General features: G+C 38.1%; 2 protein-coding genes across 3 annotated transcripts; both read right to left on the bottom strand.

The window, feature by feature from the left end:
• Window positions 1-419: 419 nt before the first annotated feature.
• On the bottom strand, window positions 420-11,645 carry LOC131952918 (uncharacterized). Of its 2 annotated transcripts, XM_059315854.1 has the most exons (12): window positions 11,542-11,605; window positions 9,166-9,230; window positions 7,978-8,123; window positions 6,385-6,521; window positions 4,999-5,129; window positions 4,201-4,276; window positions 3,071-3,234; window positions 2,034-2,173; window positions 1,636-1,755; window positions 1,433-1,535; window positions 1,176-1,300; window positions 420-665 (listed from the first exon to the last, which is right to left on the bottom strand). In XM_059315854.1, the coding sequence occupies exons 3-12, from the start codon at window positions 8,071-8,073 to the stop codon at window positions 477-479; spliced, it is 1,281 nt and encodes a 426-aa protein (XP_059171837.1). In that variant the 5' UTR covers window positions 8,074-8,123; window positions 9,166-9,230; window positions 11,542-11,605; the 3' UTR covers window positions 420-476. The 2 variants fall into 2 exon arrangements, with proteins under 2 accessions (XP_059171837.1, XP_059171836.1); XM_059315853.1 differs by lacking the exon at window positions 9,166-9,230 and having other exon boundaries at window positions 11,542-11,645.
• Window positions 11,646-13,958: 2,313 nt separating this feature from the next.
• LOC131952940 (uncharacterized) lies at window positions 13,959-26,420 on the bottom strand. The gene is made up of 11 exons (XM_059315874.1): window positions 26,283-26,420; window positions 24,240-24,457; window positions 22,125-22,240; window positions 20,516-20,589; window positions 19,521-19,602; window positions 17,764-17,930; window positions 17,048-17,187; window positions 16,232-16,351; window positions 15,936-16,038; window positions 15,680-15,804; window positions 13,959-14,789 (listed from the first exon to the last, which is right to left on the bottom strand). The coding sequence occupies exons 1-11, from the start codon at window positions 26,305-26,307 to the stop codon at window positions 14,541-14,543; spliced, it is 1,419 nt and encodes a 472-aa protein (XP_059171857.1). The 5' UTR covers window positions 26,308-26,420; the 3' UTR covers window positions 13,959-14,540.
• Window positions 26,421-26,965: the final 545 nt, after the last annotated feature.

Genomic DNA, 26,965 nt, shown 5'->3' with positions numbered 1-26,965 from the left:
TAAAAAAGACAATTTGTATGATTAAAGTAACAAAATTTTAATCATATTTATAGCATGTATTAAAATTGATAAGTTATTTAATACAAATCCTGTAGAATATTTTAATAATTAAAATTAATTTAATTGATGAAGCATTGTAAAAATACTGTCTATTTAATATTACTATTTTAAAAAAATATAAACGCGATGAAAAACGGTTTGGCGATAAAAATATTTAGTAACTAAAATAATGTAAGATGTAACATGCATAGTGTTGATCCTGAAAGGTTTCTTTAATTGATGTTTATTTTCTTTGAAAATTTGAAACATCCAAAGCTAGATTAGGTACTGATTTGGGGATGCAACGAAAAAATGATTTCCATCACTTAGTATAGTAGGCCATACTACTATAGAATTAACAAAGACAAACTTATGTAATTCGTAGGGTAGATTTAGAGTATATTAAGTATCGAGACCAGCTGTGTATATCAGTCTGGCTAACGGACGACGACAAATGAATTGAGTTCTTTTTCGTCCATTGACAATGGACTGGTCTTGATGTCCACTTTCTGGTCAGACCAGCTGACGCAGACACAGGTGCCCCGGGTGATGATCTGGGGGTAGGAGGTCGAGTGCTCCACGCCATCTTCGTCCAGCCACCTCTCTACCACCACCTCCACACAAGCCTAAGAGGCGGGGGTTGGGGGGGGGGGGTTGTGGAAAAGGAAAAATATTAGTAATATGTATTTGCTATGTTGTAATATGTATTTTTTCAACCATCGTTTTTGTTTATCGTAGGAAAGAGTTTTTTTTTTGTTTTTACCTAGTTATTTTTGGTCCAAATTGTAGGTCAGTTTCAGTAAAACATTTTTTATTAAATCAAATTTTCTAGGATGCGTTCATTAATTTGGTATTACAAGCTCAAACTAGAAAAACCGTAAAGACAACTTATGTCTAAAGTTAGCATTTCATTGTATGTTTTAACGTGGGAATTGTTTTCTCTCACAATCCCTCCTAGTAATCAAAAGAAAAAAATGCAAGTCATCGTTAAACTAAATTATTTTTATAGTATATTTGATCATTTTAAGTTGAGAAATGCAGGCTGCTCTAGTACAAAAGCATAGATATGCAATAAATAAATAAATAAAAAATTATGGCAACAATTCGGGGAATCAAAACCAAGGGAAGCTACTCACCTTTTCTTCAGGTGTAAGAACTCCACCCTCTTCCACAAGCCTAAAAGCCTCATGTAAGTTTTCAATGTTCACCTTAAACAGGGACTGATTGTTATTAATTCCTCTGTAGGTCACGGGAATAGCTTCTGGGGTAGAACAATATCAATAAAACATAATTTAGTGAGCTAGCTTACGTTTTTGTAGAGAATGAATGTTTATTATAGAAATTCAACTTATGTTGATTCTTTTTATTTTTGAACTTGAAAAATGAGTTTGACCTTTAAGGTTGGACAAAGTGGTTCGAATCTCAAACTCCACGACAGAGCACTCTTGTCTCGCTAACAGCTGAGCATGGGCTCGAGACGATGGCTCAACTTTAACCTGCAAAAATTAGCACGGTCAAAAATGTCCTTGAGGATCTTCACTATTTAAACTACTATAGATGACGCTTTGATTTATTTTGTAAAGCCTGAAAACATACTCGTGATTTGAGCTCCCAGGTGTGAATCTTTTGGAACACTTCACCTTTGACCTTGTTAAGACTGACGGTATTGTCTATGCCGACTTGTAAATATTGAGGGAAGTTTAACTTGGCACACACCTAAGCACATTATTTATATATATATATATATATATATATATATATATATATATATATATATATATATATATATATATATATATATATATATACATACGCCTATAATCAGAATCTGTTTCAATCACAGCTTTGGCTGTGTTAAAATTCTTGTATAAATCGTGTATAAATAAAACTACTGTAACTCCACCAAAAAACAACACACGGTAAAGATTGTTGTGGGGTGATATATATGATAGAGATGATTTAGATACAGATACACTTTCCACTACTAGCACTACCTCATTGTTGATTGTGTAGAATTGTTTCAGATCCACGTCCACCCACGATGTCGTGTCACGTGATCCCCTAAACGTATAGCTTTGTATACTGTTGACTTGGTTGTCATAGTAACACGTCACGAGCTTGACCCATTGCGTGCCTAGCGTAAATAAGTTTATTTTAAATTTGTTTTTCTTCAATGGAACAAACTATATTGGAATAACTCTATTAGTAAAAAAAAGAATCTAAGTCTAGCATTGAAACCCCTCCCGTCAGAAATGTTTTTTTGTCGACGATTACTTGTGTTGTTTAATGAGAAATAAAGATTTCTCGATATGTAGTCTTTATATTTCGCCTTACTTGAGTTTCTGACAGAGAAGCTGAAGCAATATTTAAAATGTTCTAATTTTAAAAATTAAATTCATATTAAATTATTTTTTGGTAGGGTATTACGATTAGCTCCACCCCACCCCCCGCACCTAGGGGGTCCTAAATCAACCAGTCCCTCGACTCTTCTTTCCATACATTGACAGTCACGGGCTCTATGATGTTTTTTTAATGTATAAACTTTTGTCGGCACCTTAATCGGTGATACAAACATAGTCTGTGGTTAGATTAGTCAGTATGTTAGTATGTTACATAACAATCTGTAAAAAAAAGTAAAGTTTCCCTTTAAAACCTGACGGTCTATGGGGCAAGTGAAGTAGAGTTCACTTCTTTCTGTGACCTCCGTATGTGAAGAGATAGTGTGGTCAGCACTATGCCCAGCCGCCTTTACTTTCCCTTACGTGAGTTAGGTACCCATCAGAGTTGGGTGTATTCAGGGACGGTCTACTGACTTTAACCCGGATTCGAACTCGAGACTTACGGGTTAGCAGTCCAGCTCTCTACCGCTAGACCACTCCGTCCCTAAACACAACAACCTGTGCCGTTTCCTAAACACCTGGCGACAACAGCGCAGGCTTGATTGGCTCTGTAATACAGATAACTTTAGCACAATATCGAATTTTTAAAAATCTCAATTTTTCAATAGAACAAAGATGTTAAAAAACCTCACCTGTTTGTACGTCTCCCCGGGGGGTCGGTATCACTGTTCCATCCTTCACCTTGGGAGAAAATTTAGTGACCCTGTGCTCGATAGTCAGCGCCGTCCAGTCCACCTGACAGATGTGGTCACCCTCAGATGCCTGCAGCTCTAGCCTTTGCACCTCGTTAGATTCCCTGAATTAAACTTGTTGTTATAGCCAGAGTTTCTTCCAAGGGGGGAGGGGGGGGGGGGAGGGGGGGGAGGTACCCCCGCGGCAAATTTGGCTTTGATATTTGGGAGACGATAGAATCGACTATAGAAATGATTGATTGTATTTAAGACTTTATGTAGCCTAGGTAAACAATAGAATCCCCAAGACAAAGAAATAAATGTACTTTTAAGGCTCTATTTTCCCAAGGGAGACAATGTAGACACGCACTAGGATACTAGATGATGGCTACATGGGTTGTCCATATCTATATCTATAATCTATATGAATCTCTTGACCTTTTGACAGTTTTTGTATTTATCATACAACTGAAGATGTATACAACCATACAACGGGTAAAATTAAAGTAGATTTATGCATACAAAAGTAGAGCTAGATTCTAGAATAAATTACCAAAGTATTGCTTTCTTTGTCGTAAGAACATCTACTAGTGAAACTTTTGACCTATCAATGGTAACCTTTTCTGTGCTATAGAAAACTCCCAGAATTCAGCAATAGAAACTAAAAATTGGGTCTGGCGAAACTTGCCCTTATGGCATGGTTTCGGAGAATACAGAGCACGTCTTTGAGTACTGCTCCTTAAACAGCAAGGCGCTATCCAAACACTGGCCCCTATACACCCCACTCAAGGAAAAACTATATGGGGCACCTGCAGATCTGGAGATCACAGTCTAGTTCGTTCAAATCCTCCACCATAAACTAAATGACTATTGACTTTTCTAAGCTTTCTCCGTTTGGCCATTCAATAAGGACGCCAGCCCCGCCATTTTTGTGGCATCTTCAGCTGAGCCATCTGTGTATACTCTAATCCAGGTATTGCTGGGGTATTGTTCTTTAATGTGCTTATATGTTATTTTTTTTAGTTCTTCTTGATCGTAGTCAGATTTTTTTATTGAGTCACTGATGAATGAAGTCAACTCAATGTACTCACTTTAGCAGCTTTTGCCAGGCGTAGCGCTGAATGACGTCATCGAGTTGAAGCATTGATTTATTCCTTAACTTATTCTCTGTGAACACGAAGCAGTAGAAAGGTTACGTTGTGTTAGACTGTTCTAAGTGAACTGTAATGTGATACAATGTTACATAACATTTTATTGATTCAATCACAATAGTTTGCAAAATTTATTGGTTTAGTAAATGGATTAAACAATTTATTTTTAAACAAAATGTCGATGTAACATGCAAAAAAAAGTTTATTTCAATAAGGAAAATATTTATAGTATATTTATTTCGACGCCAGTATGTCTAGAATTAATTCCTTAGATATATGCAACTTTAATTGAATGTGCACCAATTTATTCATAACTCAGCTTTCTTCGATTATTATTTAAAAGATACTTCAATTGTGCAAAGATGCTTTGTTGCATGAATTAAGCCCATCCCCCCCCTCCCCCCACCAAAATCACTACACACACCGTATACACCACACACATAAACACACACAACCGAACACATGAACACACCTAGTTGAAAAGCACCATTAAAAATCTATATATTCCTCTCTCCCCTAACGACATTTAAAAGCAAAAACATGTATTTTGAATCGAGCGGGGATGGGGGGGGGGGGGGGGAGTCGACGTTGAATTTAGTTGGTAGTAGTCTTGACAAGGCAGATACATGATGTTTACATGTTTATATATCAGAGATACAAAGGGGTCGGGTTCTTAAAGCCCTTCTCAGATCAATTGCCGCGAATCTTGTTTAAAAAATTAATGACTTATGCCCTTACCACGGCTTGATGTCAAGTCACGATTACGACATCCTGCGGGGTTTCCACATTTCAAGCCTTCGCCAGTGTTCTGTCTGTGTGCCGAGCAGTCCCTGCTAGCGAGGGTGCTAGAGGTTCCGCTGGTGAAGGTTCTAGAAGTTTTAAGGTTTTTAAGATCGTTAAATAAACAAATACATCAACAGGGCCGAGGGAAATACAACATGGACGGATAAAAACCTGGTTGCTTGAATAATCCTCGAACCTACAATTTCAATAACGGTTTACTCAAACCAGGTGCAATGAAACATAACAGGTGTAATAAAACATAACAGGTGTAATAAAACGATGCAGGTGTAATCAAGCAATACAGGTGTTATTAAAAAACGCAGATGTAATCAAACAATACAGGTATAATCAATACATATATAATTAAACAAATACAGGTGTAAAGAAACAATACTGGTGTAATCAAATAAAACAGGTGTAATGTTAGAAAACAAAAACAAAATTATGCGGTCTTCTGGATTGTATTTGCTTAAAAAAATAATGAAAAATGTTAATTTGTTACAAATGTCTCACAGAAGAATCCTCACATTAGCTGGACATGTTGTCATTGACCTCGTTCATTGGACGATCAACTGACTAATCCTCTGACTAATCCATTGACCAATCCAGTGACCAATCCAGGGACCAATTTAGTAGTGACCAATCCACTGAAATGGTTAACTGACCAAAGCAATGACAATTAAGCTGACCCAGGCAATGACCAAATTGGAAATACTGCACATCTAGGAGAAAAACTCCAAAATCAAACAGCTGCTGCCATGCCTTTTGTTCTTGGATAAACAAAGACTTTGCAAGCAAAGCCAAAAAGAAAAGCTCCCTAAAGTTGGAGTCAACGGCAGAGACGTAGCGACCCTTCCCGGCGCCCGGGGACAAACTTTTCGATTTGCACCCCCCCCCCCCTCAAGATTTCGATTTGCACCCCCCCTCAAACTTTCGATTTGCACCCCCCTCAACCTTTCAATTTATTTTTCCAACCCATTTAGGCGCCCCCTAAGGTCGGCGCCCGGGGACATATGTCCCCCCCCCCCGCCCCCCTCGCTACGCTACTGGTCATAACATGCTGACACGTGAAACTCAATTGTTGTGAAAGAAACACCATCCAGCATTGCAATTAAGAACGAATGTTGAAGAAGAAGAAAACAACAGACTAACTCCCTCCTCTCCTGAACGAAATAGAACTTATATAGAAAATAAATACTTTTACTAGTGTCCGCCCCTCCGGAAAATTTAGTTCGCTTCCCCCGAAAATTACCCCCCCCCCCCGGAATAAAAATGTCTGAACGAAACAGTACAAATGACAAATTTAACATGAGACTAATGGACCAACTGACTGATCTTTACCTGTAAAAATAGGTTTCTTGTCTCAGACACCAATTCACGAACTCAGCAATTATGTATTTGTTTATGCAAAAAATTAAAAGATGACAAAATGCAGTGAAAATAAATCTGAGCAAAGTAGATTGTCCTAAAAAAGGCTTCTGAAACAAAAAAAAGAATACATTTTTTTAAACAAATACCGACATTTTCGCTCAATGTATTTGCATAAAATTAATCTCAACCATGCTGGATTCAGTCATTTTCACTGAACAGTAGCTTATATTTCAGCCATAAATGAGCCATAATTTAGCCATTAATGCACCGACTTCCATTAATAACAAAAGCAATATTATTGCATTTCTAATTTTAGTGATTTTTTAAAATCGCCATCAATTTATTTTGCATACTTACTTCAGTTTTCATTTATTTAAATTCTTAAATCAACTTATTTAAACAAAAATTATAATAATTCCAGAAACCCCATATCATTAAATGTTTCATCTTGTTCATCATCGTTCCTTGTGGAACAGAATGCCTATGTTAAAGGCTGGCCAATCTACCATGTTGATTTCCCGCATTGGTCGCCTATACATTCTCTTACATTTTTAGCGACCAATACTTTGGTTTATACAAACGAGCTTGATTTATTATTTTTAAAGCTGTCATTGAATATGAAATCTTTTTTTTTATTTCCACCCCGTCCATCCATGTTTTCTTGCTGCATCTTCTGCCTCGACTGTCCCGTGGTTCCATTTTCAGTCTTTTCTGGCTCTGTCGTTGGTACCGATTCTAAACGTAAGCCCAATCAATCGCCATTTTTCTTTCGAGGATTTGCATTTTTCATTCTTTCTGTCCATACATCTCTCAATGTTTTGTGCTTTATATTTTGTCAGTCATATCCGAATGTTTCTAGAGCATTTGTTGAAGAAAGTCTAAATACATTTTGTTATTGTTTCTGTTGTTCTCAATGTTTCAGATCCGTAATTTAGAACTGCATTCTCATTGGAGTCGAAGATTCTTATTTTAATTTTGATAGAGATGTCGAGGCAGCACGAAGATGGACAATGTCCTTATCGGGCTATGTTTATTCGCTGTTTGATGTCTATGTTTGTTCCTCCAGATAAATCTATATACTCGATCATTATTCTAGTTCTCTAATAATTCATCACCATCTTGTTTGTGGTTCATTTTTAATAAGCCCTATGTTTTTTATTCCATTAAATTTTTACTGCGTGTGAAAACTGCCGACCCCACATTTGTATATATAATTCTCTTCATGGAGACCATAGAAAACACCACGCAGCTTAGCCACCGTCCTCATCCCCACCTGCCAGGTCAGCTGTGGTTCAGCCCGAATGTTTACAATCGTAGAGCCGGGTTAGTGACGGCTATTAGGGGCAGATAATTTAGTATTTAACGATTTGAAACGAAGGGGAGGTAACAATTTCTGATTGATCTTTTCTTTTGTCTGTAAACAGCTGCTTTCACTGGGCGGTAGGGGGTAGTGTTGAATTCACAAATAATGATTTGCTGATAAGCAGAAAATAAAACTAGATGGCGGCGTATGCTACGTCGCGGGTCAGCTCGTAAAAAACAAATGAAATATATTTGACTCACCCCTAAATTTGATAACATTATGAGGAGATTGAAATCAAAGTAGGCGACCACTGTGAAGATTACACCCATGGCCAAATTGAACTTGCTGCCAAGCATCTGTCCCCATGTCTCTTTTGGTTGGCCGGGCAGACTGGGCACTTCATGGTCTATCAGAGGTGTAGTAGTGTTAGTGAAGGGTAAAGGAGTAGAGTGATGGAGTAGGGTGGAGAGTGGAAGAATGTAGATGTAGTGAAACGACAGCAGCTTTCTGTCATGTAGTATGGTGGCCTGAGTACAAGTCGGTAACCTCCATGTTAGTGATACGTGTTAACACAATCCCACTGATAGTGACAACACCGTGACATCTGCTTTTGATATCTATTTAGAAGTTAAATAATGGAACGGCGTGGCTGGAGGGCAGAGCGGACGCCTTCTAAACCTGATGTCTCGGGTATGTATACCGGACTTGAGACTGCAGGGTTTCCCTAAGTAAACCCCGCTCTGATTGGTACCTGTCTCACGTTAGGGCAGAAAACAGGTAGGCATTCTGTTGAACACACTGTTATTGATTAGGCCTATGTACGGAAACTGCCACGAACAACCAGGTTCGAGTTAAATGAGTCTTTAAATCAGAGGCGTAGCGAGGGGGGTGGGGGGCGGGTGGTGGGGACCGCACCGGGTGATACCATTTAGGGAGGTGACACCAAGGCAAAAAATAGCAAAATATATAGAGAAAAAATTGAGGGGAAACTTGAGGGGGGGGGGGGTGCAAATCGAAAGTTCGAGGGGGTGCAACTCGAAAGTTTGAGCGGGATGGGGGGGGGGGGGTGCAAATCGAAAATTTGAAAGTTTGTCGCTACGCCTCTGGGGGATGACACCATTAAGTGCCGCACCGGGTGACACCCGACCTCGCTACGCCACTGCTTTAAATTAATCCTTGAGATACTATTATATTTAAGTACAAGAGGGGAGATAACAAAGTAACATCGATCAATTGAACTGTCAAGCTAGTCACAGTGTAATTCTCGAACAATATTTATGAATTATAATTGTTGATAAAAGACAGAAGCTTAAATCTAAATATAGCAAACTAATTGAACAAATGTTTAGGCATATAAGCAATTAAAAAAAAACCAACAACATATCATTAAATATTGTCGCCATAAAGATCTAGATCAAGTTACAAATTAAAAATAAACACATTCTTACTTTTAGCTTTGAAATCAATTGCAAATCATGAGTTAAATCCTGTTTATTTGAAGTATCTAGAACAACTGAATCATCAAATGACAAAATAGTCTTAAAATTAATAATACTAATAATACCTAATCTTAATGTAAGGCCTAAGTTAGTCTTCAAAATAATAAAAGGCAGAGAAAGAAGTAGAAATCTAGATCTAGATCTATACTAACGTTTTTGTGAGTAAATATTAATAAAGTTAATAACCATATTTGCCCAAGTACAGCCAATCTCCTTCTCCAGTTAAGGGAATAATTCAGGGCTCTATGAGGAGGTGAAACTGTACAGAACAACAAAAGAAAGAGAAAAATATGACAACATGGCTGATTTGTATGCTGTAATAAACACAGTCCAGAGTTTGGAGAAAACTTACATTAGAGATGCTGTCCTGGCTAAAGAGTGCACAGCTACATGCTCCAAACTTTTAGTTCAGTATAAAGCAGCTTTCAAACAAGTGCACAGTGACTTTTCTACAATAGAGGAGTTCATGAAAAAGTATAGGCTGGATTGTCCAGCAGCATTAGAGAGAATCAAAGAAGACAGGCCTATTACTATTAAAGATGACAAAGGAAATACGAGTAAATGTATAGCAGACATAGTCTCTCTTTTTATTACTGTTAGGGGTCATCCATAAATGACGTCACGCTTTTTTGACGATTTTTACCCCCCCCCCCCCTTTCCCCTCCGTCACACGTCGTCACAAAAGGCCAGACCCCCCCCCCCCCCTAAAATGACGTCACACCTCAGCCTACAACCCCCCTAAAAATTGCAGTTGAATTTTTTAAAAACATCGATATTTTTCCAAAATCTTGTTTGAACTCCGTCATAATAGAGTATTTTAATCAATTCGTATTACAATTTATTAAAACAGTTTTCTAAAACGCGAAATAACGGCTAAAATTCGTTTTATAACATTGCTTTTTTATTATGCAAAAATGTGACGTCGCACCATCTGATCCCCCCTCCCCCTTATCACACACCGTCACAAAATTACGGACCCCCTCCCCCCTACGAGTGTGACGTCATTTATGGAGACCCCTTATGGACAAACTGAGGATAGACATTAAAGCTATGAATGCAATTCACCCAGATCTACAAGAACTTGTAGAAACCATGACACGTCTCGGCCACTTACCTCAAGAATTGGAAGGCAAACAAAAAGTGCGTAAATGGTTGGAAACACTAAACAACACGCAGGCTTCAAGGGAATTAGATGAGACACAGGTCACGCAGATGCTCTTTGATTTAGAGTCTGCTTACAATGAATTTAACAGGGCTAAATTTGATTTTCTGCTATTTAAAGAATTCTGTTATAGTAAGTGCAATAATGTGCTAGTATTATTTTTATTATTTTACCAGATCAGGACATTTTGGGAAAATACATGTTAAATGGGATATTAAATTAGGGTAAATTTATTTCTTAAAATTCAGATTCAGTTTTTCCATAGTTGTTAAGATAATTTTTTTTCCTGCGGTATATTGGTGTAGTGCTTACTGGTTTTGTTCATAATAATTGAAAAAAAAACATAATTGGAATGTTTTTTAAAATTTAATTTCATTGCAAGTATGTCAACGTTTTAGAATTTTATCTCTCTTATACTGCAATCACTGATACTATTAATTTCTAACCTTTGAAAACAAAGTTAAGATAATTGTAACAAATTTGGATACGGTATGAACTTTCATACTATCATAACTATGTACATAGTTCATTTTCCAAGAAAATATAAACATTGAATTTTGTGAATGTCCAAAATTATACTTGCTGCACATATTAAAGACGTCTTTATATATAAAAAAGTGAAATTATTATTTTTTTTTTTTGTTTGAAATGAAAGTCTCTCATTTTATTCTACATAATTGATACATGCTGAATTTTAATATTATTTTTTTTTCCTAAAATTCCTAATTTATTTCTGCTCTAGCAATAATTATAAGCCCTTACCCCTTCCCCCACCCATCCCACCGGTGAAAAAAAAAATTACCTTTTTATTTACATCTGAATTTTTTTCATTCCCCCCAGACCCCTAAAAAAAAAACAAAAAAAAAACAACAAAACAAAAAACAACAACATAGAATTCACTATTTAATAAAATATTCAAATTTCAGGTTAAAAAAAAACAAATTGAAATGATACGATTTATTTGTATTATGTATGACAAACAGAAAAGTATTTTCAAAGTTTAGTGATACTCAGAAGAAATAGATCTAGAGATCTAGACTAGATCTAGAATCTAGATCTATTAGATCTAGGTCAATAATCTAGATGATCTAGATCTGTGGTCTACAAAACGTGCTTTTTATTTATGTCACACACAAAGTATCAATAAAAAACCTGACTCTTACTTGTCTTTTCATCTGTTTCCATTGTTTAATAAAGGAATATGCATTCGTTTAGCGTGTAATCTCCATCTACAAGAGATAGTTACTAATTAGACTACGCAATGCGCCGATCTCTAAGGAATAAAATCATTGCCGCGCTATTCTGTGCACACTTTGTTGCACTTTACTGACGGAAATTCCAGAACAAAACTGTCACGATGTTTTGTTTAATTTCGTGTGTACGTGTGGGTGAAACACGTGCGATTTTAGACTTACCCTGTTTTTGTTTTTGAGCTTTTACTTACAATGTATGTTTTTAGCGCAATTTCCATTCTGGAGAATTGCGTTTATTAACTCGTCTTTTCTGGGAATGGATGGATGTGTGTTCGCAGCTTTAAGTCGTATCTCCTCCTCAACGAAGCAATATCGAGGACTAGTTCCAAAAGCAAATTTGTTAAGCAAGTTCCGAGGATGACAGTGGGCCAAAAAAATTCCCGGAATTCCTTCCTGGATTTCACGGAAAAGCAAAAAAACCTCGAAAAAATGCAGTTTTTGGCCCATATCTCGGCAACTAGACCACTTAGCGACTTGAAACATTTACCAATCGATTCCTGCCATAATTTAGAACAATATTGCCGAAGAAAGTTTTCAAAAATATCCTTTCGTTCGGTCACAAATTTTAAAATTACATAAACACCTACAAACCGATCGTTCTCCTAGCTTGAACGCACCCCAACATTATACGTCAGAGCTATTTTTAGATAACATAAGGAAATTGCGCTAAAATTGTCACTAGACTTTTTAATTAAGTTGTTTCTTTGTAACTCACTTTTAACCCACTTCAGTGAATTCGTTCGAACTTTCTTGTTATATTTTTAATATAATTAGCAAATAAATAGTTCCTGAAGCTTTAATTAACAGATTACTAAATTCAATAAAAAAAAACAAATAAAAACCGTTGTAATAATAAGTTTTAAAATACACTAAGAGTAAAATTAAAACTAATTCGCTTTCATTAGTAAAAGCATTGGTCGCTAAAATATGTAAGATATTTCGTGAGCGAGCAAAGCTTTTATTTACGAAAACAAATTTACATATTTCAGTGAGATGCGAATATATTCAATCTATATCAGAATTTATAGAAAAGTTATCAGTAGAACAATTTGGTTGATATATTATCTATACCCAATTATCATACGCCGCTATCTTTTTGTTTTTTCTACTTTTCAGCAGTGGCGTAGCGAGGTCGGGTGCCACCCGGTGCGGCACTCAATGGTGTCACCCCCAGAGGCGTAGCGACCCTTCACGGGGACAAACTTTCAATTTTCGATTTAACCCCCCCCCCCTACCTCAAACTTTCGATTTGCACCCCCCCCCCCCCTTCAAACTTTTGATTTGCACCCCCCCCCCCCCTAAACCTTTGGATTTGCACCTCTTAAAAGACTATTTCACACTTAGTTAAGCGGAATTATCATTTTTCTCTATATATTTTGCTATTTTTGCCTTGATGTCACCCCAATAAAATGGTGTCACCCGGTGCGGTCCGCCCCCCCCCCCCCCCCCTCGCTAGGCCTCTGCTTTTCAGTAATTCATAATTTGTGAATTCGACAGTACCAATGCTGCCACTGAATATATTTGCTAACACTATCAGTTGCTCGTTAAGGACGATAACCCCTACCCACCCAGTGAAAGCAGCCACCTCTTAGTTACCTCCCCTAAGTTTAAAATCGTTTCAAACTAAATTATCTGCCCCTAATAGCCATCAGTAAACCCGGTTCTACGATTGTAAACATTTAGCGTGAACCACGTGTAGGGGTGGGGGTTGCAGGGAACGCGCTTACAGCTTGGTGTTTTCTATCGTCTCCAAGAAGAGAATTATATAGATAGATAGATAGTAGGTTAAATTAAAAAACAACCTATGTCAGTAAAGAAGTTTGTCGATTATAAGCTACATCTAATTCAATTCGACACACGCTTATTCCTCTGGTGTCTGTTTTAGTAAATTTGTGTTCGCAAAAAAGTATGTTACACTAGCGCTTTGATCCTGGATTCATGTCAGGTACCCAAAAGAATTGAGTGGACACGGAGACGTCCTACAGAAATTGGAACCCAGTAGTTTGAGAGGTCAATAGTTTTTTTTTTGTGTGAAATATTTTTGTTCTTCACGTTTGATCTAACACGCCTGTCTTAAAGTAGGTCATTAAGTCTAACACATTACTTCTATTTCATACAGCAACTAAAGAGAGCGAGAACTAAGTTAAATAAGGTTGTGACTGGGGTTGGGCGGCGTTGTTTAGTCCATGGAGCGTGACTGTTATGGGCGAGTTGTGTTCGATTTCGTTTAGACTCTCTAGTTGTTATATATATCTGATATTTCCTGTCTTTCTGAATATTCTAGTAGCTATTTAAAAAAAATAAACAATCATAACACAAACACACTGTTAATAAATTAAAGAATTTTTATTCATTTTATAAAAGAGTATATAAGAATATATAAAAGAATAATAATGTAATGAAAAAACCTTTTACTTATTTTATAAAATATTTCCACTTCATTTTTAGTTCCTCTTTAATCAAAAGCTCGAGACTTTTTAACGTTGCCAAAGATATTTCTGAAGAAATAAAATGTTTTAAATTTACTCTCAAGTTCTAAATAACGAATTTAAAGAATTGCCACAATACATTGGTTGTTTCCTTTTTGATGGACATTTGTAAAAAAAAAAAAAAATAAAAACGCATGACTTAGCGGTGGAAAACGTTCGACATAATATAGTTAAAAATATTATACTTATTATGCGTGCAAGGTAATTTTTAAAAATTCTCGCTTACTAGTCTAGATTAGATAGTGATTTGGCAAAAACTACGTAAAAATGTTTCTATAAATTAGCAGAAGCACTGCTATAGTATCATAGGACTAACATTTCTGTTTAGAGTTAGGCTTAAGCCTAATTAAAATTTTATGTATGACTTGTAATTAATTGGATTGGCTTTCAAGTTGATACAAGCAGCAAACGATGGTCTGGCTAACCGACGACAACAAATGAATTGACGCCTGGGTCTTCTTCAGTGCGACCGGCGGGCGTGTTGATCATGTTGTGGTCCCCATCACCAGTGGACTCGTCCATTGACAATGGACTGGTCTTGATGTCCACTGTCTGGTCAGTCCAGCTGACGCAGACACAGGAGCCCCGGGTGATGATCTGGGGGAAGGTGGCCGAGTGCTCATCGCCATCTTGGTCTACCCATTTCTCGACCGTCATACGTACACAAGCCTGGGGGAGGGGATATAAGAAAGAAAAAAAAAGGGTTTTGTTTATAACTGTTGGATGTTTGTTGTAGGTGTGTTTCTGTGTTTATTGAGGGTATTCTAATGTTTGAGATCTGCGTCAAAGTGGAGCCATCCAGCCAGCAGACTTGTCTGGTCTATGTGTGACAGGGACAAAAACAAATTAAATTGTAAGACATATTCAAATTATGTCGAAGTAGTTTCCCTGGATGTATCACATAACAGACAGCATATATATATATATATATATATATATATATATATATATATATATATATATATATATATATATATATATATATATTCCATATACACTTTGAAGTATGTGTATACGCATGTGTATATGTATTCAAATATTTTTTTTCTTCTGAATGTATTTAATTCCCACCCCCACCTCATACGTGGATTAACATATAGATTATTACGATTCTTAACCAAAACCGTTGAGTTGATGTAACTCCACCCCCCCCCCCCTTTCCGGGTCACCGCACTGTGATTGCTTTAAACGGTTATAACTTCAGCTGGATGTTGCATGTTTTCTTTATCATTAGCAGGTTTACGTCATGGTGTCACCCCCCTCCACCCGTGTCGGGATTCGTCTACTTTGCTCTATTTAATTCACTATAATTAATCTTTTAATTAAGTGAAATTATCATTTTTCTGTATATAATTTGCTATTTTTTACTTGGTGTCACCCTCTAAATGATGTCATCCGGTGCGATTTGCACCCCCCGCCCCCCCCCCCCCCCCGCTACGCCTCTGACAGACAGATGAATCGAACATATCACATTTTTAAAAAAAGATGCTTTTGAGCTCCTACACTATCTAGCAAAAACATTCAAAACAACTAAAAAAAAAAAAGGGGAGACAATTCACCTTTTCTTCTGGTTTAAGAACTCCGCCCTCTTCCACAAGCCTAAAAGCCTCATGCAGGTGTTCGATATACATGTCAAATGCGAGCTCGTGTTCATCGTGTCCTATCACCCAAACAGGGATCAAACCTGGCGAAAAAATCAATAACGGAATATTTTAGAGAGCAAGAACTCTTTTTATAAAGAAACATTATTACAGATAGTCTACCGGAGAACCTGTAAATGTTTATTTTTATTTAAAATCTAGAATGTTAGCTGACCTTTGCGGTTGGAAAAAGTGGTTCGAATTTCAAAGTCATATACAGAGCACTCTTGTTTCGCTAACAGCTGAGCATGGGCTCGAGACGATGGCTCAACTTCAACCTGCAAAGATTTACCTCGGTGAAAACATGTCTTCAATTATCTTCGCTATTTAATCAGGTAAGATAATAACCTGAGTTTTCTAGAAGACTTGTAAACACACCTGTGTGTTGATCTCCCAAATGTCTTCAAGTATCTTCTCTATTTAATCAGATAAGATAATAACCTGAGTTTTCTAGAAGACTTGTAAACACACCTGTGTGTTGATCTCCCAGGTGTGAGCCTTTTGGAACACTTCACCTCTGACCTTGTTTAGGTTGAGGGTGTTGTCGTTGCCCACTTTTAAGTTTGGAGGTAGATTTAACATGGCAGATACCTGAGTATACATACATTACATTCATCTTAAGTATGTGACACGCTTAAATGAATAGGTATAATTATGGTTCCATGACAAACGATCTCAGGACAAATGATCTCAGACAAAATTTCTCACGGACAAATGATCTAAGGACGGATGATCTCATGACAAATTATCGCAAGGAGAAATAATCTCAAGTACAAAAGAGCGGTCTAGCGGAGTGGTCTAGCGGTAAAGAGCTGGACTGTTACCCCGAAAGTCTCGAGTTCGAATCCGGGTTCAAGTCAGTAGACCGTCCCTGAATCCATCCACCTCTGATGGGTACCTAACTCACGTTAGGGAAAGAAAAGGCGGCTGTGCATAGTGCTGACCACACTATCTCTTTATATGCCGAGGTCACAGAAACAAGTGAACTCTACTTCACTTGCCCCATAGACCGTCAGGTTTGAAAGGGAAACTTTTTTTTTCAAAAGATATCAGTACACAATATATCAGGACAAATAATATCATGGACAATTGATCTCAGACAAAATATATATTAATCGATAACAGGTATAGAGCTGTGTGTGTATAATTACAACCTGATCTGTTTAAACATCATCGTTTTACTTGCCTATAGTGTTTTGTGTAATAGTAAACAAAACACCAGGAAAATACGCCCCCAATGAAGATTGAAGCATGAAGATAAGTCAGATATAAATTCTATACACCTACCTTCTTGTTGACCGTGTAACATTGTTCCAGGTCCACGTCCACCCACGATGTTGTGTCACGTGATCCTCTAAAGGCATGACTTTGTTTACAATCGGTTTGGTTGTCATAGTAACGTGACAAGAGCGTCACCCATTGTGAGCCTGGAATGAATAAATTAATGAATTAGTCTTGAAAAGGTTAATTTAATTTGCAATGACTTAGTGTCCTCAGCCTTAGATGTAATTTAAAAAAGATCAATACGTCATAGATTTCATGTGTGGATAGATTTGTGGGTATTTTCCTCAATAGTCGGTGTATCTATTTCTAAACATTTTAACGTCAACAAATTAGGCTTTTGATACTTTACAATGTAAATGACTATCGAGGTTTCATACAGAATTTTTTTTTTAAAGAAGTAATATTTGAAAATTTTAATTTTGTTTACAATAATAATGATCGTGTATCTGGTCCTGTCACCACGCCCCCCACCCACCTCTACTTCAGTACTTGGTGCCACTCTTGTCCCACCACTCAGGTATTGGTAAATTAAAAAAAAAATTCCATATTTTCAAACTATAAATCAGTTATATAGTTAACCCTCCTACCCCCCCCCCCCCTCCCCACACACACAACAGGTTATTGAAAGGCTTTAATTCCCGCTGAACTAATCAACAATCCTGTCCCCCGGGGCGCAAAAACTGGGCCACGCAGCTGTTGTACTGTTTAAAAAAAATCACCTGCAGCTACGTCACCCCGGTGAGGGTCGATGACAGTTCCGTCCTTCACCTTGGGAGAAAACTTGGTGACCTTGTGTTCGATGGTCAGCGCCGACCAGTCCACATCACAGGTGTAAGATTCCTTGTCGCTTAGATCCAGCATATACCTTTCGTCATAGTCTATTTCCCTACATTCAATACATTCTTATAGTGCATCGTCCCATTCCCTACATTCAATAATTCTTATAGTGCATCGTCCCATTCCCTACATTCAATACATTCTTTTAGTACATCGTCCCATTCTCTACATTCAATACATTCTTTTAGTACATCGTCCCATTCTCTACATTCAATAATTCTTTTAGTACATCGTCCCATTCTCTACATTCAATAATTCTTTTAGTACATCGTCCCATTCTCTACATTCAATAATTATTTTAGTACATCGTCCCATTCTCTACATTCAATTAATTCTTTTAGTACATCGTCCAATTCCCTACATTCAATAATTCTTTTTTAGTACATCGTCCCATTAACTACATTCAATAATTCTTTTAGTACATCGTCCCATTCCCTACATTCAATAATTCTTTTACTACATCGTCCCATTCCCTACACTCAGTGGCGTAGCGAGGTCGGGTGTCACCCGGTGCGGCACTTAATGGTGTCACCCCCCCAGAAGCGTTGCGACCCTTCCCGGGGACAAACTTTCAAGTTTTCGAATTGCACCCCCCCCCTGAAACTTTCGATTTGCACCCCCTCAAGTTTTTCTCTATATATTTTGCTATTTTTTGCCTTGGTGTCACCCCCCTAAATGGTGTCGACGGTGCGGTCCGCACCCCCGCCCCCGCCCCCTCGCTACGCCCCTGCCTACACTCAATAATTCTTATAGTACATCGTCCCATTCCCTACATTCAATAAATTCTTTTAGTAAATTGTCCAATTCCCTACATTCAATAAATTCTTTTAGTAAATTGTCCAATTCCCTACATTCAATAATTTTTTTTAGTAAATTGTCCAATTCCCTACATTCAATAATTCTTTTAGTACATCGTCCCATTCCCTACACTCAATAATTTTATAGTACATCGTCCCATTCCCTACATTCAATAAATTTTTTTAGTAAATTGTCCAATTCCCTACATTCAATAATTCTTTTAGTAAATTGTCCAATTCCCTACATTCAATAATTCTTTTAGTAAATTGTCCCATTCCCTACACTCAATAATTCTTTTAGTACATCGTCCGATTCCCTACATTCAATAATTCTTATAGTACATCCTCCCATTCCCTACATTCAATAATTCTTATAGTACATCCTCCCATTCCCTACATTCAATAATTCTTTTTTAGTACATGTCCCATTCCCTACATTCAATAATTATTTTAGTACATCGTCCCAGTCCCTACATTCAATAATTCTTTTAGTGCATGTCCCATTCCCGACATTCAATTAATTTTAGTACAACACTAAATAAAAGCGCGAAGCAGTAAATTTGGCCATTATAGTTACTCGGGTAATGCATTTTTTTAATAATACAACACCAAGAAGCAAAGAAAAAAGTTTTTTTTTTTGCACATAATATAAAAATGTAATAACGAAGTTATCTAAGATACGTAAAGAAAAAAATACTTCTAATGTTATGGTTTTATTTTTCAGACAAAGACCTAGGACAACATTTTGTAAGGAATTCATGTTTCCTTTTTTTTATCTGCATTCTTTTTTAAAAATGTTGCCCCCCCCCCCCCCCACAGAAACCAAAGCTGTGTTTACTCACTCTGGCAACTTCTTCATAGCGTAACGACAAATGACGTCATCCAAATCAAAGGTAAAAACTGGCCTATCCTTTAAATTCTTGTCTGAGAAAAGAAATGTGCATCATCTTCATACAATACGAGAGGGCAGATAACTCTTAATTTGGTTTTATTGTGCTAAATTTAGTATAGTGTTATAAAGAATAATGTTACATAACACTTAATTGATTTAAAAACAATATTTGCTAAATTGGTAAAAACAATCTTTCTATAACAAAATATAGTTTTACAATGTTGTACTTAATGTCGATGTAGCACGCGAATAATACACAGAGGCGTAGCGACCCTTCCCGGTGAACGGGGACAACCTTTCAATTTGGCGCCCCCCTCGGGAACAACCTTTCAATTTTCAATTTGCACATCCCCTCAAACTTTCAATTTGCACCCCCATATATTTTTTATATTTATAATGCAAAACTACAGCTAAAATAAGATTTTTTTTTACAACCCCCTAAGGTCGGCGCCCGGGGACATATGTACCCCCCCCCCCCGCCACGCCTCTGATAATACTTGTATATGGCGAATTTAAGTAGAAACTATTTGAATCCCTCCTGCAACCCCCCCCCCCCTCCACTTCTCAGAAAAAAAACCACTCCCACGAAACTTACACTCCCCCCCCCCCTTATGTAACTATTCAACCAACCACTAAGGAAGTGTGAGCCAATACATAAATAGCCACTCTAGAGTTTAGTTAGTTTTGGATTATTGAGTTATATGTTAGAGCTAGGTATTTACTCGATGCAAAATACTTTACTAGTTCAATGGTTGTTGATAAGTAACGTCAGATGGCCAGCTTGGGGAAGGGGTGTTCAGACCTTTATAACAGACGATGTGTGCGGGAGGGGTCGGGGTGGAAACAATGCGGGGGAGGGGTAGCATACACTGTTTTAAATTTAATTTTGTAGAGGTAGAAAAAAAATGTTTTAATTTTACTTTGAATGGTTGCTTCCCTTACTACCTTTTTTCCTCTTGTCTCGAGGAGCGCTCAGTTTCCGAAGTTCTTCAGGAGTTAAAGGATCACTTGGGAGGAATCTAGGATAACAAGATTAGAGGTTTTGGGAGGAATCTAGGATAGCAGTATTAGAGGTTTTGGTAGGAATCTAGGATAGCAGCATTAGAGGTTTTGGGAGGAATCTAGGATAGCAGCATTAGAGGTTTTGGGAGAAATCTAGGATAGCAGCATTAGAGGTTTTGGGAGGAATCTAGGATAGCAGCATTAGAGGTTTTGGGAGGAATCTAGGATAGCAGCATTAGAGGTTTTGGGAGGAATCTAGGATAGCAGCATTAGAGGTTTTGGGAGGAATCTAGGATAGCAGCATTAGAGGTTTTGGGAGGAATCTAGGATAGCAGCATTAGAGGTTTTGGGAGGAATCTACGATAGCAGTATTAGAGGTTTTGGGAATCTAGGATAGCAGCATTAGAGGTTTTGGGAGGAATCTACGATAGCAGTATTAGAGGTTTTGGGAGGAATCTAGGATAGCAGCATTAGAGGTTTTGGGAGGAATCTAGGATAGCAGCATTAGAGGTTTTGGGAGGAATCTAGGATAGCAGCATTAGAGGTTTTAGGAAGAATCTAGGATAGCAGCATTAGAGGTTTTGGGAGGAATCTAGGATAGCAGCATTAGAGGTTTTGGGAATCTAGGATAGCAGCATTAGAGGTTTTGGGAGGAATCTAGGATAGCAGCATTAGAGGTTTTAGGAAGAATCTAGGATAGCAGCATTAGAGGTTTTAGGAAGAATCTAGGATAGCAGCATTAGAGGTTTTGGGAGGAATCTAGGATAGCTGCATTAGAGGTTTTGGGAATCTAGGATAGCAGTATTAGAGGTTTTGGGAGGAATCTAGGATAATAGCAGTATTAGAGGTTTTGGGATGAATCTAGGATAATAGCAGTGGAGGTTTTGTGTAAGCTGAGAGAAAAAAAGACGTGGTGAAATAAAACCAGACACGTGTAATCAAGCTGTACAGGTGTAAAAACAATGAAAATGTAATAAAACAATGCAGGTGTAATAAAACAATACAGGTGTAATAAAACAATGCAGGTGTAATTAAACTTGTTAGGAAACAAAAACATTTATTTGGATTGTGTTGGCTTAGTAAAACGCAAAATGCCACCTCACTGATAAGTAAACTGACCAATCCACTGACAAGTAAAATGATCAACTCACTGACAAGTAAACTGACCACCTCACTGACAAGTAAACTGACCAACTCACTCAGAAGTAAACTGACCAACTCACTGACTAGAAAACCGACTAATCCACTGACAAGTCCACTGACCTATTCCAATAACCAGTAGAGTGACAAAGCCAACGACCAAACCCACCCATCAACAGTAAAAAAAAGTAAATTTCCCGTTTCGAATCTGACGGTCCATGGAGCAAGTGAAGTAGAGTTCACCTGTTTTACTGACGTCGGTGTATGGAGGGACAGTATGGTCAGCCCTAACCCCAGCGCCTTTACTATTCCAAACGCACTACAGCTAGACCCCACCGTCCCTCCCCCACCCCCCACCAAAAGTAACCCATGACAAATTTAATCTTCTACCTAGTGCAGATAGTGAGCTTACCTGATTTTCCGGCGAACACACTGTAAAAGTATGAACATGTTTGCGCAAATAGTGAGAACAGCAGGAAGGGATGTCCAAATTGCTCTGCGCAATGATAAATCCTTTCTACAAAAGAGCTGAAACAAAAAATAAATAAATTTGTTTCACCCAATTCCTTTACTTATCATTTTCTCTTTAGCATTTTCTTAACTCCCTGTTGACCAAAGGCCATTTGAAACATTCTTCCATGATTTTCGTTCCTAATTATTTTCTTTCCATTTCATTCACACACTCTTCATGTTGCCTTTCGCCAGTGTTTACATTCTTCAATCTTGATCTTTGTGGATTCCATGACATGCCTTGTCTCCTTGTACTTTTGGATTCCATGGCATCCACTGTCTACTTGTCCTCTTGGATTCGATGTCATCCACTGTCTACTTGTCCTCTTGGATTCGATGTCATCCACTGTCTACTTGTCCTCTTGGATTCGATGTCATCCACTGTCTACTTGTCCTCTTGGATTCGATGTCATCCACTGTCTACTTGTACTCGGATTCGATGTCATCCACTGTCTACTTGATCCTCTTGGATTCCATGGCATACACTGTCTACTTGATCGTCCTGGATTCGATGTCATCCACTGTCTACTTGATCCTCTTGGATTCGATGTCATCCACTGTCTACTTGATCCTCTTGGATTCCATGGCATCCACTGTCTACTTGATCCTCTTCCATGGCATCCACTGTCTACTTGTCCTCTTGGATTCGATGTCATCCACTGTCTACTTGATCGTCTTGGATTCGATGTCATCCACTGTCTACTTGATCCTCTTGGATTCGATGGTATCCACTGTCTACTTGATCCTCTTGGATTCGATGTCATCCACTGTCTACTTGATCCTCTTGGATTCGATGGTATCCACTGTCTACTTGATCCTCTTGGATTCGATGGTATCCACTGTCTACTTGATCGTCTTGGATTCGATGGTATCCACTGTCTACTTGATCGTCTTGGATTCGATGTCATCCACTGTCTACTTGATCCTCTTCCATGGCATCCACTGTCTACTTGATCCTCTTGGATTCGATGGTATCCACTGTCTACTTGATCCTCTTGGATTCGATGGTATCCACTGTCTACTTGATCCTCTTGGATTCGATGGTATCCACTGTCTACTTGATCCTCTTCCATGGCATCCACTGTCTACTTGATCCTCTTGGATTCGATGGTATCCACTGTCTACTTGATCCTTTTGGATTCGATGTCATCCACTGTCTACTTGATCCTCTTGGATTCGATGGTATCCACTGTCTACTTGATCCTCTTGGATTCGATGGTATCCACTGTCTACTTGATCGTCTTGGATTCGATGGTATCCACTGTCTACTTGATCCTCTTGGATTCGATGGTATCCACTGTCTACTTGATCCTCTTGGATTCGATGGTATCCACTGTCTACTTGATCCTCTTGGATTCGATGGTATCCACTGTCTACTTGATCCTCTTGGATTCGATGGTATCCACTGTCTACTTGATCGTCTTGGATTACATAACATCCCTTCTCTATTAAACAAACTTGCCAGTTTTCTCAACCTCCATCCCCATCTCTCCAAGTTTCTTGCTTCGCTGAGATTCGTCCTGTCCTTTTTCAAACTGATCAAGTGTTGAATACTAGTGTAGGTGCTTTGTCAAATCACTTTATATTTAATATCCCCTTTATTTATAAAAGACTGCAATCTAATTCAGTCCTCTGTTTTCAATCGCTAGCATTCTGCGCATACAATAAAACACATCTCATATTACAGTTAATGATTCGTAATTCTTGTCCTAATACTAAAATGATCCAGTAAATATAAACACATCAGAGACTAAAATAAATTAAACAACCCTCATATTGTCTAAAAAATCAGCCAATATTTCAAGAAATTAAATTTATTTTTAAAGGGAAATTTTATCGTGTATTTTTATTTTTAGTGTACTATTTGTCTCAATCTAACACTTCATTAAACAGAAACTACTAGTACATCCCCAATTCATTAGATAGTTCCGTATTTTGTAAACTATTGAACTAATGGTTATCTAAGATGTGGTAAAAAAATGGCATTAAAAAAATATCAAAGTTGACATTGACTCACCTCATATACTTCAAAGTGCTCAAGGGTCACGTGCATGTGCCACCCAGAGAACGCTGCCAGAATCACCAACGTGACAAAGAACCTGGCATATATGTATAACGGAATCAACACCTCGATGTAGATCTCGTGGCGAAGACTCTGTAGCATCGTGCGCTCTGGTGGCTTGTAGGGTGGCTTCGTGGCATCTTGCTCTGTGCCGGGGGCGCCGGTTTGGCAAGCTAGATGTAGAGAGAGTCGTGTGTTAGTGGGGGGGGGGGGGGTAATGCATTGGGTGAGGATGGGGGGAGTGTGTTACAAAAATGACTCACTCCCATAGTAGGTGACGAAAAGAACAAGTTCCCTACTCTGAAACGAACCTAGTATCTCCAGTGGTATGTGGGTTACTCAAACCCAAAGTCTCTTCCAGGCATCTCTCCGGGGGAGGGGGGGGGGGGGTAAGACCCCCCGAAGAAAGTCTACCGCCCCCCCCCCCCCCCCCCTTGAACGAAAAGGAATTTATATTTAAAATATATACTTTTAACAGTGTCCGCACCCCCGAAAATTTCAAGAGAAAAAAGTTTGGAAGTAACGCTGCTCAAACCTATTCCCTCCCATAGCACGTGGTGACGCGAAATTCCATTCCATAGTTGGGGGTGCTACAAACCTTCTACAAGTATTGCTATACAACAATCTCAATTAGTCTTAACAAATAGTCAATGGTCTACACCATTCAATCACAACAGCGGAGTGAACTGGTACAGAGGCGTAGCGACCCTTCCCGGCGCCCGGGGACAAACTTTCGATTTGCACCCCCCCCTCAAGGTTTCGATTTGCACCCCTCCCTCAAGCTTTCAATTTATTTTTCCAACCCATTTTGGCGCCCCCTAAGGTCGGCGCCCGGGGACATATGTCCCTCCGCCTCCCCCCCCCCCTCTGAACTGGTAGTATCTGTAACACGTTAAAACGATCGGACGTGCGATGTAGAGTTCACGATGGATGTTTACATATCCTAGAGAGCCGATAATGGTGCTTAAAAGCTAAACATTTCACTCAACACGAATCACAATTTATAATTTTACTATTCGTAGTTACTTAAAGTGAAAATACAACGTAGTTTACGGTTTATAAAACAAACTTTTATTTACACCGAATTGGAGAAGACACGACAAACTAGTAACTAGTATGTCGCGCCTCTTACTTTTAGCGAAAAAATTTCGTAACGAATTTTTATGACAGACAAACAATTCAACTAGAATCTAGTAAATTAAAAAAAAAAGAAACGTTTGGTTTATTATTTTTTAAACATAGCTTGTTATAATAATTTTGTATACGTTTAATTAACCTCGATACCTGAAAAATAACCTTTAAGGACACTCAGGAGCCATGCTGTTATGGTAAATATATAATAACCTGCCCTCTAGCCTAAACCTGCATACTCTGAATAAAAGGAAGACACAAACAGTGGCGTAGCTAGGATTTTTGGGCCCCTATGCAAAAAGTGTTAGTGGGCCCCCTAGAGGCGTAGCGACCCTTCCCGGCGATCGGGGAAAAACTTTCAATTTGCACCCCCCCCCTCAAACTTTCGATTTGCACCCCCCCCTCAGACTTTCGATTTGCCCCCCCCCCCCCCTCAAACTTTCGAAAAAGGGCCCCTATTTGCCTTAGGCCCCTATGCCTTGCTTACGCTAGCTTTACGGTAGCTGCGCCACTGGATACAAAGCTTGCTTTTGTCCATCTCAGCAATAATGACAGAAACCAAGCTAAACACAGTTCTCAACATAATACAGCCAAAGTTACACGCAGTTCTCAACACACTACAAAGTTACTATCAAACTAGACACAGTTCTCAACATACTACAAAGCTACTATCAAACTAGACACAGTTCTCAACATAATACAGCCAAAGTTACTAAGTTAGACACAGCTCTCAACACATTACTGATAAAGTTACTATCAAACTAGACACATTTCTCAACACCATGCATACAGCCAAAGTTACTACCAAGCTAGATCTAGATCTACGTAAAACAGCAATAAAAACATTTTTACCAACAGCACTCTTACTTGTCTGTTTATCTGCTTCCATCATTTGATGGATGAATCTGCCTTTGTTTAACAACTGTCCACTATAAATCCATATAATTGAGATAGAAATGGTCTTTCTAACTTCCTTAGCCTTGCACTGGCTGTGGAAAGGATCCGGTCTCTAAGGAGCGAAATCATGGACGCGCCATTACGTGCGCACTGTGTTGCACTTCATTGACGGGAATTCCAGAACCCAACTGTCACGATGGTGTGTTTAAGACTGAGTGTATGGAAAGTTTTTTTTTTAAATTTAAAATCTTAAGCTTAAAAAATCTATAGTCATCGTTGTTAATAAATTCTACATAAAAATAATAGTTAAAAACTTATTTGTCTATCATGTACATCTGAAAATATATTTTCATTTTTTTTAAAAGTTACGTCGATTTTCAAAAAAGATTTTGGGTTTTAAATGACAATCGCCATTTACTAGTGCTAATAATTATTTTGAAATATTTGAAAATCAATTGTAATAATAGCTAATATTGCTTATCTCTTATAAATAATTCTAAAACATTAATCAAAGTAGTTTTCCTGTTTCGCATCAATTCTATCAGGACATCGCCCCAAGAATGTGTCGTTGCAATAGCCTCCGGTGCGATAAAAACATCATTTGCATTAGGGGTATGGTCGGTGGATGCATACAAATTGTGATATTTTTTCGG

This window comes from Physella acuta, unplaced genomic scaffold, assembly GCF_028476545.2.
Source record: "Physella acuta isolate Inbredline_101_S28 unplaced genomic scaffold, ASM2847654v3 ptg000896l, whole genome shotgun sequence".
Lineage (NCBI taxonomy): Eukaryota > Metazoa > Mollusca > Gastropoda > Physidae > Physella > Physella acuta.
Note: the sequence above shows the minus strand (reverse complement) of the source record. Positions and strands in the feature narration are given on the sequence as shown.